Source organism: Brassica rapa, chromosome A02, assembly GCF_000309985.2.
Source record: "Brassica rapa cultivar Chiifu-401-42 chromosome A02, CAAS_Brap_v3.01, whole genome shotgun sequence".
Taxonomy (NCBI): Eukaryota; Viridiplantae; Streptophyta; class Magnoliopsida; order Brassicales; family Brassicaceae; genus Brassica; species Brassica rapa.
This window is the reverse complement of record NC_024796.2, coordinates 20,163,909-20,180,934: the sequence shown is the minus strand read 5'-3', so window position 1 is coordinate 20,180,934 and position 17,026 is coordinate 20,163,909. Positions and strand designations below refer to the sequence as shown.

Here is a 17,026-nt window from a genome sequence, read left to right as displayed (position 1 = left end):
CCTGTACAAGGAAATGACAATGAGATGGTGTTAGTCACTGTATAAAATATAAGAAAAAAATTACAAAACAAAATTCAAAAGTGGGAAGTCAGATTACCTCCAGACTCTTAATCTTATTATTCACCTCCGGCAGCCACTTGATCACCGCCTCCACCTCCTCCACACGACTTGTGAGCCGTTCGATATGCTCCTGCACACCAATGACCCAAGGCTGACGATAATGAAAACCATCAGCCTTGGTAACAACACATAAACTATATCAGATTGTTAATTAACAGACAAAAACAGAAGACATAATTTAAAAGACAAGAACCCGTTTTTTACCTCGTAGTTTATGCAGGTGAAGAAACGCTTGCCGGGGAGAGTGTCGTATTCCTCCTTCCCACGAACCTCGTGAATTATACTCCCACCACAGGGACACCTCGTTGGAATCCCGTGTTCTGAATCACACACGTATGAAAGCATATCGATGTGCTCCTTTCTTCTCTTTGTGTCTCTTATCTCTGCTTCGGGATCCATCTGTATCAGGAAAACAAATAATTAGAACGGAAGCAACCGAGAAACAAAAAAAAAAAATTGAAAGACTAAATAAAAACCCCCAAATCCAATTCAAATCCACGATGAACGAACAGTAAAAGAAATCCGTATGTTGATTTAAACGAAGAAATTAAAACCCCCTTTTAGATTTTGAACCCTTACACAAAACCCCCAAATCGAAATGAAATCCACGATAAACGAACCCTAAAAGGAAACCGTATGTCGATTTTAACCAAGAAATCGAAACCCCCTTCTCGATTTCCAACCCTAAGACGAAACCCCAAATCGACTTCCTTAACCTAGAAACCTCTCGAGATCAAATCGAAGCTATCTCGTCCTCGGAGTGATTGAGACTCACCTGAGAGCGTTTACGAGTGACTCCGACGACGAATTGATCGAGAAAATCTCCGGCTCTGGACTCCGACACGAAATCGCCTCAGAGACGGAGAAACCCTAGATTTCGAAGAGAGAAGGGAAAATGAAATCTTTCACGCGAAACCCTTTTTTTCTCACTCAACACGCAAGATCGCGTAGCCACTCCCTCTGCGCCGCGTGGCATGACCCCGTATCATACGGGCTCACTTGGAAGACCCGGTTCACGGGTTGAAACCCATTTATTCATTTCTTTTAATCGAAAAGGCCTATGATACCGAGCCCATGACTCTCTCATAAACCCCCGATGCGGGTGGTCTAACGGCCAGGATTTTTAGAACCGGTTTGGTTTACTTTTTCTTTTAATTAAACTCACTAGTGGGGGTTATTGATTCTAGAATTGTAGTGGATTTTGAAAAAAGTTTTGGATTTACAAATCATCTACAAATCTCTTGATTTCAAAATTAAACAAACAGATTTCAAAATCAATGATATAAGTTTCAAAATCAAAATAAGTGGATTTTTATAAATGAATGAAATGGATTTGCAAGTATCATCATCTTCATGAGATATCTATATATTTCTTTCTTCTGAAGTTTATTGATGTCCAAGAAATTCTGCCTTCATATTTGATAATGTATACATTTGACAAAAAGCTTAAAAACCTATCAAAGCAAGCACGAAATTCTGGCTTCATATTTGCGTAGACAACTACAACAACAGAGTTGCTTCCTTTAAGTGTCAAAAAATTAAATGAAAACCCTAGAATATAATGAGTAAGGTGACACTTAAGGCTCTTTACCAATCCTTAAAATCTCAGTTTAAAGATTGGTTCTCTGATTTATTTCGTTTTTTCATTTTTTTTTTCACTTTTCTGTTTAGAACCTCATTTAAGAGGTCCCGATGGAGCTGGTCTAAGAGACTCTTCCACTTGCGGCATTGTTGCTGATCTGCATTTGTCTTGTTGAATGACCCGGAACACATCTTCTTAGATAAGGATTCTGTATTGGGACAACAAGTTTTATTTTTGGTTTAAGTTAATATTCTGATGGAACACCAAACCATAGCATATCAAGACTCTCTGTTACCTCCATAGCCGCTGTGAGTGATGGATTAGCTTTTACCGGTGGGATAAGTTTTCTTTCGTGTGATCCGTCTTGTCAGAGAGTCTTTCTTCTCCTGTGCCGACCTTTGTTGCCTCTTCGCTTCATCTCAATCTCTTTGCTTGGAGGATATTTTAGTAGAGAAGATGGATCACAAGCAAACGGCTACGTTCTGAAGTACTGCTCCACAATAACCATGTGTTATCATCAAATCACACAAAAGTAAAGATAGCGGTATCTAACATAAAGTTAAAAACCAGCTACTCAGTCTCAAGAACTATAGCTGCAGAGCCTCCCTGCTCAGGATCTATGGAGAGTAAAGCCTCCAAAAGAGAAAGCACTTTCATAGGCAAGTCCTTAAACATCTCTGCTACACGTCGTCTGTAAGGAAGCGCAGGTTTAAACGGAGCTGAAGGTGGTAGTTTCAGTTTCCTCCAGTAATCCTCTGTTGGTGAACCACACATCTTGAATATTTTATGCAGTTGTTCCACCTAAGAAACATTATATTATACCACAAACCAGTGAGTACCTGAGGCTGAGAGAACTTGATACCGGGAATGGAGGCAAGTCCAACGAGATCATGATCCATGTACTCGAAAAACAAGTAAAGAGAAGACGAAAGAGAGGCGGTGATCAAGCCTTGTAACTTAAGCACATTGGGATGATCAAGCTTCCTCATGACAATGATCTCTCTAGCCATAAACTTAACGCTTTCTAAATCGCTAAGATCGAACCGGACTCTTTTAAGTGCAACGATCTTGTTGTTGTTGAGAAGATCACGAGCCTTGTATACACTGCTATAAGTACCTTGACCAATCTGCATCCAAGAAGAACAAGGAGACTGAATCATATAATAATAATAACTAGATTCTGACCCGCGCTTGAAAAGCGCGGGTTTATTTTTGGTTTTCAATCTTTTTTAATGAATTTCTATATGAGATAGTATATAAAGTCTTAGAACATTTATCCGGAACCTAGGAACCAAACTGAAAAAAAAAAACAAAATTGAACCGAATTTCATAAATAACCGACCAAATCTTATATCTCTTGAAACCAAACCGAGAACCAAAGGGGTATATGAAATTTTAAAATAAAAAGTATTTTCTACGAATATTAATTATATTTAATTTCTAAATAAACAAATATCATAAAAATACTATTTATAAAAACAAATTACCCAAAACCTAAATTATCCTAATATTTTGTATTCAAAATATAAGTAATGTTTCCATATCAGATCCGATGTCGAGCCAGTAAACCTGGTTGCCATATATAATTCAGAGATGCTTATGTTCTTTATGTAGCATTCTATGAGAGGTTCTACCAACTCATATGTTTTCGCAAAATTTAGATTTAATGAAAATTCATTAATTAAAATATGATAAAAAAACACTGCTATTAATCCGTGAACCGATACCAGTTGACCCGGTAAAAACTTAGAAAAATCTGATAATATTTTCCTAAATTTTTATTTAACTTCTAATATATTTTATAATAGTACATAAAACTGAATAAACTATTTGATTTGTCTTGTATGGTAAATGCATTGTATTTATGTTATGCATTTTAATTTATAGGTTTTTAAAGATTCTTTTAAAGTTAAATTTATGAGTTTTGGAATTATGATATTTTTTTTATAAAAAAAATAGAACAATGTTATTATGCATTTGAACAAAAATATCTTATACCATAAAATAGATATGAGAATACAAATTTTATTATCGTGATCATGGTTATTTTACAAAATTATTAAACTTTTAGACTTTGAATAAGGGTTTAGGGTATAAGGATCAATAGGATATCAATGACACATGATACATGAGTTTTTATTAAATGGTATATGACATACATAGATTTTTTAAAAAAATATTATAATGTGACATTGTCCGTAAATGTGGCAAGATAGAAGAACGTGTTGGTAAAGATATATTTTGATTTTGAAATTAATTAAACCAAACCAGAGCATAAATCATAACTAACCGTATTTGTTTTGATATTAGATATCGGATCCATTAAGATTAGTTGCATTAAAAGGCTAAAAATCAAAAGACAAATAAGAACATTTATTATGATATAATTAGAGAAATATAAAGAATGACCAAAAATAATAATTAGTTAATAATGTATGTAACAACCTTTTTATGCAGATTTTTTAGATAATTTCCTTTTAATAATATAGATTCAAACTTTTGAATCAAGTTTTAAAACGCATGATTACTACTTAAAAAAAAATCTTTTTAACCTGGTATTCTAAACCTATTGAATAGTTCTAATTAATTCTCAATGTGACAGTTTACAAATTGACCATTTTCTGGATATTCAAATGAGGCCCTATATCTTTATGTAATGAAAATTATAAATTTTATACATAATAAATATATTTGAACAATTTCTATAATACATGTTTAAATTTGTATATAAAATTTATATATTTTTTCTTTTTAAATTTTAAGCGAACTATATAAAAATTAAAAAACCAAACATAATTTGCATAAACGTACATAGTTGTTTTTAAAAAGATTAACAAAATCTTTTTGATATAAATATTTGGTGTTGTCTGATACCATAGAACCTTATATGCAAAAACTATCTACGCTAAATATAAAAGACATTAATCCAATTGTAAAACTATGAGATTATGATATAATGCCATCATTTATAATTTTTTTTTGCCTATTCAATTTCATTGTGGTATACGTTCGTAATGTTTGAGGAAAATATATTTTTGTTAACGGAAATGATCCATTACATAATAACATGTGGATCTCATAAAATTTTGAATCTAACAAAACCTAACAAAACAAACATGTACTATTTTGAAATAAATGAAAATGTAGTCCAGTTTGCTATGCCATGGTATTCTACGAGTTGTTATTAAAAATGGTAGAGTTAAGTTATGATTTATTTGTTTGTATATAATAGGTTAAGCTAGTAATAAAAGGATCCAACAACTTTATATAAATAGATTTTTTCAGAATATTTCTCTTTTAATAGTATAGATATCTGGAAAAAAAGTAACTAGCACGTTGTGGAGTCCAACCCACAGGACCATACACAAAATTATAAGTAATTGGAAAAGAAAAAACAATTATGCAAATCCAATGGTTTAACTCAATATTTGATCCATTGTATTTTACTCTTAAAAATATTCTCAAATCCAACTCAAATCTAAATCAAAATCAAATCCTCAAACAAATTATTAGTATTGAATAACAGTTGATTTTAAAACCTGTTTTAAAATCATAAAACCAATAACAACAGATTTGAAATTAGGTTTTAAAATGATAGAACCAATAACACTTGACTTGGATTAGATTTTCAAATCTATTAAAATACATAAACCAATAACACCCTTGTAAACGTTTCTTTTTGGGTTAATGAATTATCTCACCCTTTTGTTTTTGTGAACCAAACCGTGCATCACATATATATTAAGTATGCATCTCCTTCCTCAATCTAACCTAGCCGCATCTCTTGTTGCTAAAGAAATCTGAGTTTTTAAACACACTGCTTGCTATCCTTTCATACCTTTTTTTTTTTTTTTTTGGTAAACATGTTAAAGTGTTATTACCATTTTTGATTTGTGACAGAAGGTTACATAAGAGACTTGTAGCAGATGATTAACTAAATAGAACAAGAAACTAATCTAAACAACACTACTCTAAAACTTTAGTTTTAGGAATAACAAAATCTGTTGAGAAAAAATCTAACAAAATCTTTTTAAAAACTTAAATATTCTTTTAATTAATGCACTTATTAATTTCTCAATTAGTAGTATAATATTATTATAAATTAATTTTAATTAAATTTTTATTATAAACAAAATAATGAAATTATATGATAATTTTATAAATTTTATAAGTATATTCTACATTATATTAAAATAGAAGTAATTAATGAATTACATATTAAAATTATGGTTTTTGTGCAAACATATTAAAATTATGTTGAATTGGTAAACCAATATATTTTAAAAAATACTTTCATTAAGATAAATAAATAAAATATCATTCACCGTTTAAAGTGACTAAAATATCATTCACCTTTTAAAATGATTAATATTCATAAATTAAGTAATAATTTTTACAAAAAAATAAAATCGTTAACATATGTTAAATTTTAATATTTAGAATTATATATCATCTATTAAGTTATTTTTAAAATGACAGCAATATATTATCATAAATTATTATATACAAAATAATATAAAATTTTATATCAATAAATGAAATGTTACCCAAATGAATGTTCTCAAGTGATTTGCAACGAATTGTTCTCGAGTGGTGAAGATGGTTTCAGAACCAGAGGAATGACCAGCATTTGAAGGCTACGTAGAAGATATTATGCTTTTGAGAAGAAGCTTCAACAACTCAGATATTGTTCATGTACCTAGGACGGAAAACACAAAAGCGGATCGTTTGGCACGCGGATTCAGCCGTCTTTCGTCATACACATGGATGCAGAGTTGCCACCTTGGTTTACAGAGTCTACATGAGTTTGTGAATGTTTGCTGTCAAAAAAAAATGTTATCCGCAACGGATGTGCGGGTTAGAATCTAGTTTGTCATTATTGAATCTGACCTAAAGTTGATTTTTTTATGTTTTGTAGAGAGGAGACTCGAGATTTGAGGGTCATGAGATTTTACGTTTCACCAGAGAACAACTGCTTCATCTTAAAGAGGTAATTAGTTACCCGAGATGAATGGTTCTTGATGTAGTTCTTAACTTGAACTTGAGTCATTCACCATGTTTCTTGTGTGCAGGCAATCCAAGTCTCTGAGGCATCTGATCTTTCCGGCGAAGAGCAGAGCTGGGGCCGTTCAGAAAGCAAGGTGGGGAGATGAAGAATCAAGCCAACGAAGCTTTTAAGGGTTTGTACTTTTTCTTAAAACATTATCATTATCTTTTAACATCATTGTCGACTGTTGAGAGTCTTCTTTTGTTTAAGAGCAGCTCGCTAAGTATTGCTAGTTGCTTACAGGTCACAAGTTCTCCCATGCTATTGATATGTATACAAAATCTATAGAACTCAGTGGCAATAACGTTGTGTACTGGTTTCACTTGAGTGGCTGGAGCTTGCATAATGATAATTGAGTTTTAACAACTTTTGTGAAAGACGGAATACTCTCGTCTTTAGCAAAACGTGCAAAGGTTAGCCATTCACAGAGAACTTACTGACTAAACTTGCAGCTTTCAAGAATGTAGAGTGTTTTGTGGACTATAACAGACATTGGCATTTGCTTGACAGAAAACAATGGAAGCGGCGGTGGTCGTGAGCGAAGGAGACGACTGCGGTAATAGAAAAGGTTTGATCTTTAGATGTTGATAGACTTTAGGTTCTGGTTAGGAGGAAACTTTAAACCTTATAGTACATTGTTTTTGTAATGTTGCATTGTTTTGTCTGCTGAACAAGAAACTACATTGACAGGATCCATTCACTGAAACTGTAGTTTGCAGGAACTATCCCCACTTGATGCTCTGTTCTCTACAACGGTGTTACCTGGCTTGAAGAGATAGTGTTGAAGAGGATGTCGGTTACTGATTTGGTTTTAAAATGCGTTGAACAAGACCATGACTCTGGCAAACATATGCCGTGTATGTAGCCTACTCTAACAAGATCTTACAAGTGAGTTCATCAATGATTCTTCTTGTTCAATTTTGTGCTCTATCTTCTCTTTATACTTGCTAACACAGTTTCTTGTTGCAAGTTCGATGTAGGTATCAAATATCAGGGGAATGGACATACAACGAAGCTTGTAAACTATTTAAAGAGCTTGATTTCTTAACCGATAAAGTCCATAGACTTGGCAATCTTAGGAAGTGCTTTGGTGTATGTGTATTTTGGATGATATATAAAATAATGTGTTTTATAAGTTTAACTAAGTATAAATTTTGGATGATATATAAAATAATGTGTTTTATAAACTGATAAATACTAATATACACACAACAACACATAATATATTAACCTATAACCTAATACTACATAATACAATAAAATACTAAGTTATGCTTTTCACAAATAAATACTGACCACATAATTATATTATCCAAAAATATCATACTTAACCATAATAAACTAATATTTCGCGCAAAGCTTAGAAGTCCACCTAGTAAATAAGTAAACAACACACTTATAAAATTAAAAGACTAGCTAGATTTTTATTTGAATTAGAATCAATTAATATCTAAACTAATTGGTTTAGAGAACCGGAAAACCCGGTCGTTACAAATATTTTGTACCAAATTTTAGCAAAAAAGAAGAAAAACTCTAGCTTGAATCAGTGAGAACGTAGTCATTTCTCAGTCTCATTTTTATTTGAAACGTTATAAGCTAAAATAGCAACGGTTGTAAATAAGAACTAGATTTTTCACCTGCACATCCGTGCGGATAGATTTTCATTATATAAATATATAACGGATACTATCGTAAATTTTTAAAAGATATGATTTACATTTTAGTATTATAACGTGTTATGTAAATCTATAGTGTTATTGGTTTGTTTCTTATTCAATATTATTAATGTATAATGATTTGTTATATACATTTACTTTATTAATAATTGTGATTATATATTAATATATTTTCATTTTGTAAAATAAATTCTTAATATGAAATAAACAAATTGAGAATCTTCTTCATTTTTTTTTAATCTTTACAAACTGAATACAATACCTTTTAATTTTTTTTAGTTATACTATAGAACTCATATTTTCTTAGCATAATTTATATTTCTATGTTATTTATTTTAGTATATTGTGGGATTTTATAAGTAAATACATTATAATAATACTATATTATTAATTATGAAATCAATCGCTGCATTAATTTAAAAATATTTTAACATTTTATTAAGATTTTGTTAAATTGTTTCCAACATATTTTGTTATAAGTAAAAATAAAGTTTAAATTTACATGTAAAATTTATTTATTAATATCTATATAAATTATAAGAATTTTTAGAAATTTTATATATTAAATTAATTAACTTAAATAATTAATCGATGAAATAGACCTGGTATGAATTTTTTATGATATTTCTTTTACTAAAGAAGATATAGAATACAATTATATAATTTGAAAAATAGCATACACTTTTATTTTATTATGTTTTATAATAAAAGTTTATTTAAATTAATGTATAATAGTATATATTATTATTTACGTAATTAATCAATGGTATTAATTTAAATAAAATATTTTAAAATTTTAGAAAGATTTTGTTAGATTTTTTCTCAACATTTTGTTATAACTAAAAATAAAATTTAAATTTACAGTTAAAATTTATTTATTATTAATATTGTTATATATTAATAGATTAATATAAATAATTAAATAAATGTAATTAATGAAATGGACCTAATAAGGCTAGTTACCCGAACCTTACAGTGGATTCTCTCATTAATATGGAATCCCGAACTTGGAACCTTCAGGCAATTAGGGCTGTGGTGGATCCTCATGATGTAAAAATCATTGAGAGTATGCCATTAAGCAGAAATCTGATGGAAGATAGAAATGGATGGCATTTTACTAACAATGGAAAATATTCGGTAAAATCAGGATATCAGGTGGAACGGGTTTATCCTGATAGAGAAAAACCACCAGAGGTTTATGGGCCTACAGTGGATGTCCTTAAAGCCTTCTGTTGGAAAATACGGTGTCCGCCCAAGATACAACATTTTCTATGGCAACTTCTTTCAGGTTGTATAGCGGTGTTGAAAAATCTAAAGGCGAGAGGAATCCATGGGGATATATGTTGTGCTCGATGTGGGGATCCGGAAGAATCAATAAACCATGTATTTTTCGAATGTCCCCCAGTACGTCAAGTATGGGCTTTATCTAAAATCCCTTCGAGCCTCAGTTTATTCCCTACAGGATCTTTTTTTGGTAATATGGATCATCTTTTTTGGCGAGTTAATCCAAAAATGGATGATCATCAATTTGCTTGGATTTTATGGTATATATGGAAAGGTAGGAATAATAAAGTTTTCAGTAACCTGGATGTCGATCCAAGGGAAACCCTTAGACTAGCAGAATTGGAATCTACACTTTGGGCTGCGGCACAGGTGAACAACGACCAAAAACGGGAATTACAGGTACATACCAGACCCATATTGGTAACTTCAGGACGCTGGTGTTTTATAGATGGATCATGGAAAGATAAGGATCTATTTTCAGGACAGGGCTGGTATAGTATCCTACCGGGTTTCGATGGCTTATTAGGGGCACGGAATGTAAGGGCATGTCTTTCACCACTACATTCAGAGGTGGAGGCGCTGATCTGGGCAATGGAATGTATGAGGAATTTAAGACAGCTTCATGTTACGTTTGCAACGGATTGTTCTCAACTGGTGAAGATGGTTTCGGAACCAGAAGAATGGCCAGCATTTGAAAGTTACCTGAAAGATATCAAAGTCCTACAAGGAAGCTTCAACAACTCAGAGATTGTTCATGTACCTCGGACGGAGAATAAAAGGGCGGATAGCTTAGCACGTAGTGTTAGGAAACAATCGTCTTTCGTCGTTCACATGGATGCAGAGTTACCGATTTGGTTTACAGAGTCAAGTTGAGTCTGTGAATGTCTTGTTGTCAAAAAAAAAAAAAAAGGCTAGTATGATTTTTTTTGTGGTAGATAAAAATGGTACTTCTCTTTTAATAGATAAGATATTTTTTAATAAAATTCAATATTTTATTTAGAAAAATATGATAAGATAACAACTTTTTGATATCTAGTATAATAAAACGTGTAGGGTTGATTTTATTATAATAATAATACAATTATATAACTTATTTCAATATTTATATATAATAATTACAAAATGTCAACTTTCGCCCAAAAAAATCCCAAAACAAAATCAAAACCTAACCTACAAACAATTCCAAGATGTCCTCCATTTAAAAAAAAAATCTATCCAATTTTCTGAAACAACTAAAAATCTGCCCAAAAGATCCAACCGAACCATATGATTTATACTTCACACCAAAAATGCTTTTTAAATTATATTCAAAAAATTGAATGAACAACAAACGTTACTCAATGAGTGAATGAGCACCAACACTTGCTAGATTTAAATACAAAAGTAATCCATTAATAGATAGTGGGATTTTGAAAGATTTCTCTCGAACATTTTTAACATAGATTCGAATCTATTTATACATGGTAGTAAATTTTGTTAATTCAAGACACTGGTTTATTTAACTTATTTTTGTCACTGCTTTTACAGAAATTGCACCCAATAACATACAATACAAGAAAAAATAATTTACCAAAAAAATATATACAAGAAAAATCAAAATTCATAAATTAATCAAAATTCCCTTTTCTCTTTTTTTCTTCTCTTCCTATATCTCTCTATCTTCTCTCTAGAAACTAATTTGAATTTTGTTTTGGTTATTTCACAGAAAACAATTTTTTTTTTGATCCACTCACAAATAAAATTAAATAACCCCTTGATTTAAGTGGTATCCGTTCAAATGCCGACCATAGCAAACTAACAAAGCATCAGCCTTGTTTCAAAGAAAACTTGTAAATAGAAAAATTGTTGAAAATACCAGCTCAAGCCTATAAAATTGTAGTATTTGCCTATGGCTGGCTGTATTACGTTTTCTTTGTCAAGAATATACATCTGTTATCGGTTATTATATTATTGGGGAATGGAGCTGTATAACCTTCAAACAATTAATAATTCACTTTCCGATGTCAAAAAAAAAAAAAAAAAACAATTAATAATTCACTAGCTATCTAAATATCCTAATTCACTAATACACTGCTTTTTTTAATAAATAATAGCCATATTGCCTTTATGAATAACCGGAAAAACCTACAAACAAAACCAAAATTTAATAATAATTAATATGGCAAAGTTACTCGTGTCTTTTTGTTAGTCATACCTTTTGATAATCACACATATCTTTAAATGTTATTTTTATTAGTAAATATTAGAAAGATTAATCAATTTTGTTCAGATGTGTAGCTCCCGACGAACTCTATTGTGTTCATGGCGAAGGATTACAGTGAACAGACACAAAAACTCTTTCATTTCCTTTTTTTCTTATCTTAAATCATTGATTACTTACAATCATGCTTTTACCTTAATAATATGTTTTTGTTTCTGGTTTTGTTTTCCAGATATAGTGGTGAAAAATAACGATGGCGGATCGGTAAAAATGTCGCCTTGTCGGAAAAAGAAAGGAGATGAAGACACGCTCTATATGGTGATGAAGAATAATGATTGTGAGCATAGTAAATGTGTATCACCATCAACATGTCTAAAAAAAAGAAATGAAGAAGATAAACTCTCTGTCCATACTATATTCGGTGAAAGGAATAGTATAGTATATATATTTTAGTGTACTTATTTATGTAAGGATACCGTACTATTTGAGACATATTTCTATACTATTTCTTAAGGATATAATAATATGTCATGTTTTCAAATTTGATAGTTCTCTTTTCTGTAACTTTGTTTGACATTGATATATAAAAAAAAATTTCGAACGTTGGACAAATTTGATTATTTGTAAGATTTGCTTACTATACTACTTAGACTATATGAAATAAAAGATATACCACATGTTAACCAAGTAAATCTCATCCAAATGTCAAATATTGTAAAACAATTTATAGATTGTATTTGAGTTTATAGGTTCCTACTTAAAGTTTAGATTTACTAAGCATAGGTTTGGGTGTAGTAAACCATATTATATACATTCTATTTGGGTTTATGCTTCCTTGATTAGGGTTTAGTTTTACTAATTAGTGGTGTGTCTTGTATTGTTGTATTTTTCGGGTGGGGAGACTTACTGTTTTCATTTCATACTATGGATACATCACTGGACAAATTTGATTATTTGGAACATTCATTTACTATATTATTTAGACTCTATGAAATAGAAGATATGCAACATGCTAACCAAGTAAGTGTGCCTTCATGTGTCCAATATTTGAAAACAATTTATAGATTGTATTTAGGTTTATAGGGTTTTGCCTAGGGTTTAAATTTCATAAGTAGAGGTTTGTGTATAGTAAACCATATTATATACATTCTATATGGGTTTATGCTTCCTTAATTAGGGTTTAGTTTTACTAATCAGTGGCGTGTCTTGTATTGTTGTATTTTTTTCGGGTGGGAAGAGCTTACTGTTTGCATTTCATACTATGGATATATCACTAGATAAATTTGATTATTTGGAACATTCATTTACTATACTATTTAGACTATATGAAATAAAAGATATGCATTATGCTACCCATGTAAGTGTGCCTTCAAGTGTCTAATATTAGAAAACAATTTATAGACTGTATTTGGGTTTATAGGTTTCTGCCTAGGGTTTAGATTTACTAAGTAGAGGTTTGTGTATAGTAAACCATATTATATACATTCTATTTGGGTTTATGCTTCCTTGATTAGGGTTTAGCTTTATTAATCAGTGGTGTGTCTCATATAGTTTCCAGTAGAGGTTTGAGTGAGATACAATAGTACAAGTGTAATCGAGATAGAACAGTATACACGCAATCTGGTAAGCATTAACTTCTTCATGCATTCATCTTCTTTTATATATGTTTATTTATGTGGTAAAAAAATTAAAGTGACGTGGTTCCTTTTTCTTTCGTAAGTTATGCAAAGATCACTTAAATTGTGGGCCACATAAGTTGATGTCAACATCACTCTTTATCATTTGTCACCGGTAAATACACATATATCACACAGGCGACGTGGACTTATCTTTTTCCCTTCACCTGCTACTTGTAGGACAAATGATTATTACCGGATGAAAGGAGACACATTGTTTACTTCCCTAGTTATGTCAAAATCATTGACATGCACTTAATTAAACTACCAAACTAGATATCTCGCAAATTCTCTCATTATTTTGTGTGTGTTTTAATTTTTGTACCATGGTATTTTTTTTTCTGTTAGGAACTTAACAGATTCATACTAGCAGTGCAAACTAAATTGGTAGCTCCTCATCCTTATGGACAACAAAAGATGATTACTTCTTTGCTTTACATCTAAGACTATCCGTCTTTGAATTTTGCGTCCGTGGTATATGGATGATTGTCAAACTATTGAAACTTCTCTTTAGGATCTTTATGTCCTCTAAATAACTTGCAAAGATTGACCACTCTTTTGGTTCTGAAACTATTTTTATCAACTGTAAACAATCCGTTGCAAAAGTAACAGTAAACTGCTTTAGATTCAGCATACATTCCATTGCCCATATCATAGCCTATATTTCCGAGTGCAGAGGTGACTGACTCGCCCTTATATTTTTTGCTCCCATCAAACTGTCAAAACTTTACATGATGCTATACATACTTTTTCTAAGAACCATCTGTGAAACACAATATATCTGAGATAGACGGTAGTGTTGGATTCCCTCGTGATCCGCCATGGTATTTTATTTTGTGATTTGAATTTATCAACAAATGAGTTATTTTTGTTTCCAAATCTATTCAACTCTATTGGAATAAAGACTAAAACAGCATAATGACTAATTTTGAGATAACATCATATTTATATGCATAGATTTTAGATTTATAAATAAATAAATAAATAATTTAAGTTGGCCGGAAAAAGGAAAGCAAACAACTTTTATAAAGAAAAACGCAGTCAAAGCACGTGGCAATTTGAATATACCAGCTCGGCCGGTGGTCAGAGACTCCAATAGACAATAGAAGTCATCAATCTGCTATTGCTATACCCGAAAAGATAATCTTACGAATAGATCTCGTTTACCTCATTTCTTTATAAATAACATTTATAGTCGCTACTAGTTCTACACAACAACAAACAACCAATCAGTACTCAAACACACAGAAATGGCCTCTGCTTCACCTCATTTCCCTATTTCTCTTCACGCTCGGCTTCACCAAACAACCACCGCTCGATCAACACCACTAAAATTCTCCTCGACTCGAGTTTTAACCCGGCCGATCAAAGCCTCAACGTCAGAGACTCCTCCTGATCTAGCCGTGGAGACCCGCACCGGATCCGGATCCAAAGATCTCCCCATCCGAACCATCCCTGGAAGCTACGGTCTACCAATTATAGGTCCACTAAAAGACCGTAACGATTACTTCCACAAGCAAAAACCCGAGGAGTTCTTCAAATCACGAATCCGTAAATACAACTCCACAGTGTTTCGAGTCAATATGCCACCAGGAGGTTTCATAGCCGACAATCCCCAAGTCGTGGCTTTACTCGACGGAAAAAGCTTCCCGGTTTTGTTCGATGTTGATAAGGTCGAGAAGAAAGATCTCTTCACCGGCACTTACATGCCCTCGACGGAGCTAACCGGAGGCTACCGTATCTTATCATACCTGGACCCGTCGGAGCCGAATCACGCCAAGCTCAAATCTTTACTCTTCCATCTACTCAAGTCCTCTCGAAACCGAATCTTCCCGGAGTTTAAAGCTACATACTCAGAGCTTTTCGATTCGATTGAGAAAGAGCTCGCCGCTAACGGAAAAGCAGATTTTGGTGGTCCCGGTGACGCAGCAGCTTTCAATTTCTTGGCGCGAGCTATGTACGGGAAGGATCCAGCGGATACGAAGCTTGGATCGGATGCGCCGAGTCTGATTACGAAATGGGTCTTCTTCAATCTCCATCCTTTGTTGACTCTCGGGCTACCGTCAATCATAGAAGATCCTCTTCTCCATACTTTCCGGTTACCGTCGGCGTTAGTCAAGTCTGATTACCAGAGACTCTACGAGTTCTTCCTAGAATCTTCCGGCGAGATTCTAGTTGAGGCTGAGAAATTGGGTATCTCGCGAGAAGAAGCTGCTCACAACCTTCTCTTCGCCACGTGTTTCAACACGTGGGGAGGGATGAAAATTCTGTTCTCGAATCTGGTTAAACGGGTCGGGCGGGCAGGTACGAAACTCCAGATCCGATTAGCGGAGGAGATAAGATCTGTTATCAAATCCAACGGCGGGGAGCTCACGATGGGAGGGATTGAGCAGATGGAGCTCACGAAATCAGTCGTTTTCGAGTGTCTCCGGTTCGAACCGCCGGTTCCGGCGCAATATGCTCGTGCTAAGAAGGATTTCGTGATCGAGAGCCACGACGCGGCGTTTAGAGTCAAGGCGGGAGAAATGCTTTATGGATATCAACCGCTTGCGACTAGGGATCCGAAGATATTTGAAAGAGCGGAGGAGTTTGTGCCGGAGAGGTTTCTCGGGGAGGAAGGAGAGAGGTTGTTGCAGCATGTGGTGTGGTCGAATGGTCCGCAGACGGAGAATCCCACGGTGGGGAATAAACAGTGCGCCGGTAAGGACTTTGTTGTTTTGGTGGCGAGGTTATTTTTGATTGAGATTTTCAGGAGGTATGATTCCTTTGATATTGAGGTTGGCTCCTCGCCGTTGGGAAGCTCCGTTACATTCACGTCTCTGAGGAAGGCTAGCTTTTAGGGAGTCAAGGGTAAATTTGTAATGTATGTGCGCACGTGTTACTTATTATTATTATTCATTTTGTTCTGTGGTTCTCTTTTCTTCTAATTATATAAAAACTAGGGTCAGTGTCCGCGCTTCGCGCGGATTACATGTTTAATAAAAGTCTAGTTCAATTAAAATTGGGAGTTTTGAAGTTTCTGAAAAGTTAAGTTATGTTTTGTTTATTTTATAATGCGAAGACGTTGAAAACGGTGATCAATTTTTTTTTTTTTAAAACAACAGTAAGTTTGAATAATAAATTGTTTTGAGGAATTCAATATTCGTAAGAGAAAATAGTATTTGAGTGTGCCTATTTAATGGACGTAGGAAGCGGTAACGTAAATTTCTTAAAAGTTGGCCGGTGTCGTTTGCTATGAGGCTTAGGATAGTAGTTTATTCCTCTTTTGGAAGTGTTGTATGATACCAATATCGTTGTCAAAGTAGAAGCGCGATCCAGGTGTGGTTGTGAGTGATAGTTTTCCTGAAAAAGTCAAATATTTGTAAGCATTTATTTTGACATAAACTTTATGTTTAGTTTACTACCTTCATGTAACCGTGGAATGATACTTGTGATGATTAC

At 32.9% G+C, this 17,026-nt stretch overlaps 1 protein-coding gene and 1 long non-coding RNA gene across 4 annotated transcripts; both read left to right on the top strand.

The window, feature by feature from the left end:
- Window positions 1-6,068: 6,068 nt before the first annotated feature.
- Window positions 6,069-8,271, top strand: LOC103848558. Of its 3 annotated transcripts, none has more exons than XR_004455701.1 (6): window positions 6,069-6,692; window positions 6,775-6,882; window positions 6,993-7,162; window positions 7,260-7,317; window positions 7,469-7,637; window positions 7,720-8,271. It is a non-coding gene; the product is annotated as an uncharacterized LOC103848558 (long non-coding RNA). The 3 variants fall into 3 exon arrangements; XR_629141.3 differs by having other exon boundaries at window positions 6,072-6,692; window positions 7,462-7,637; window positions 7,730-8,271; XR_629140.3 differs by having other exon boundaries at window positions 6,074-6,692; window positions 7,462-7,637.
- Window positions 8,272-14,586: 6,315 nt separating this feature from the next.
- Window positions 14,587-16,586, top strand: LOC103848557 (allene oxide synthase, chloroplastic). Its single transcript, XM_009125442.3, has one exon. It carries the CDS (start codon window positions 14,836-14,838, stop codon window positions 16,423-16,425), a length of 1,590 nt encoding a protein of 529 aa, XP_009123690.2. The 5' UTR covers window positions 14,587-14,835; the 3' UTR covers window positions 16,426-16,586.
- Window positions 16,587-17,026: the final 440 nt, after the last annotated feature.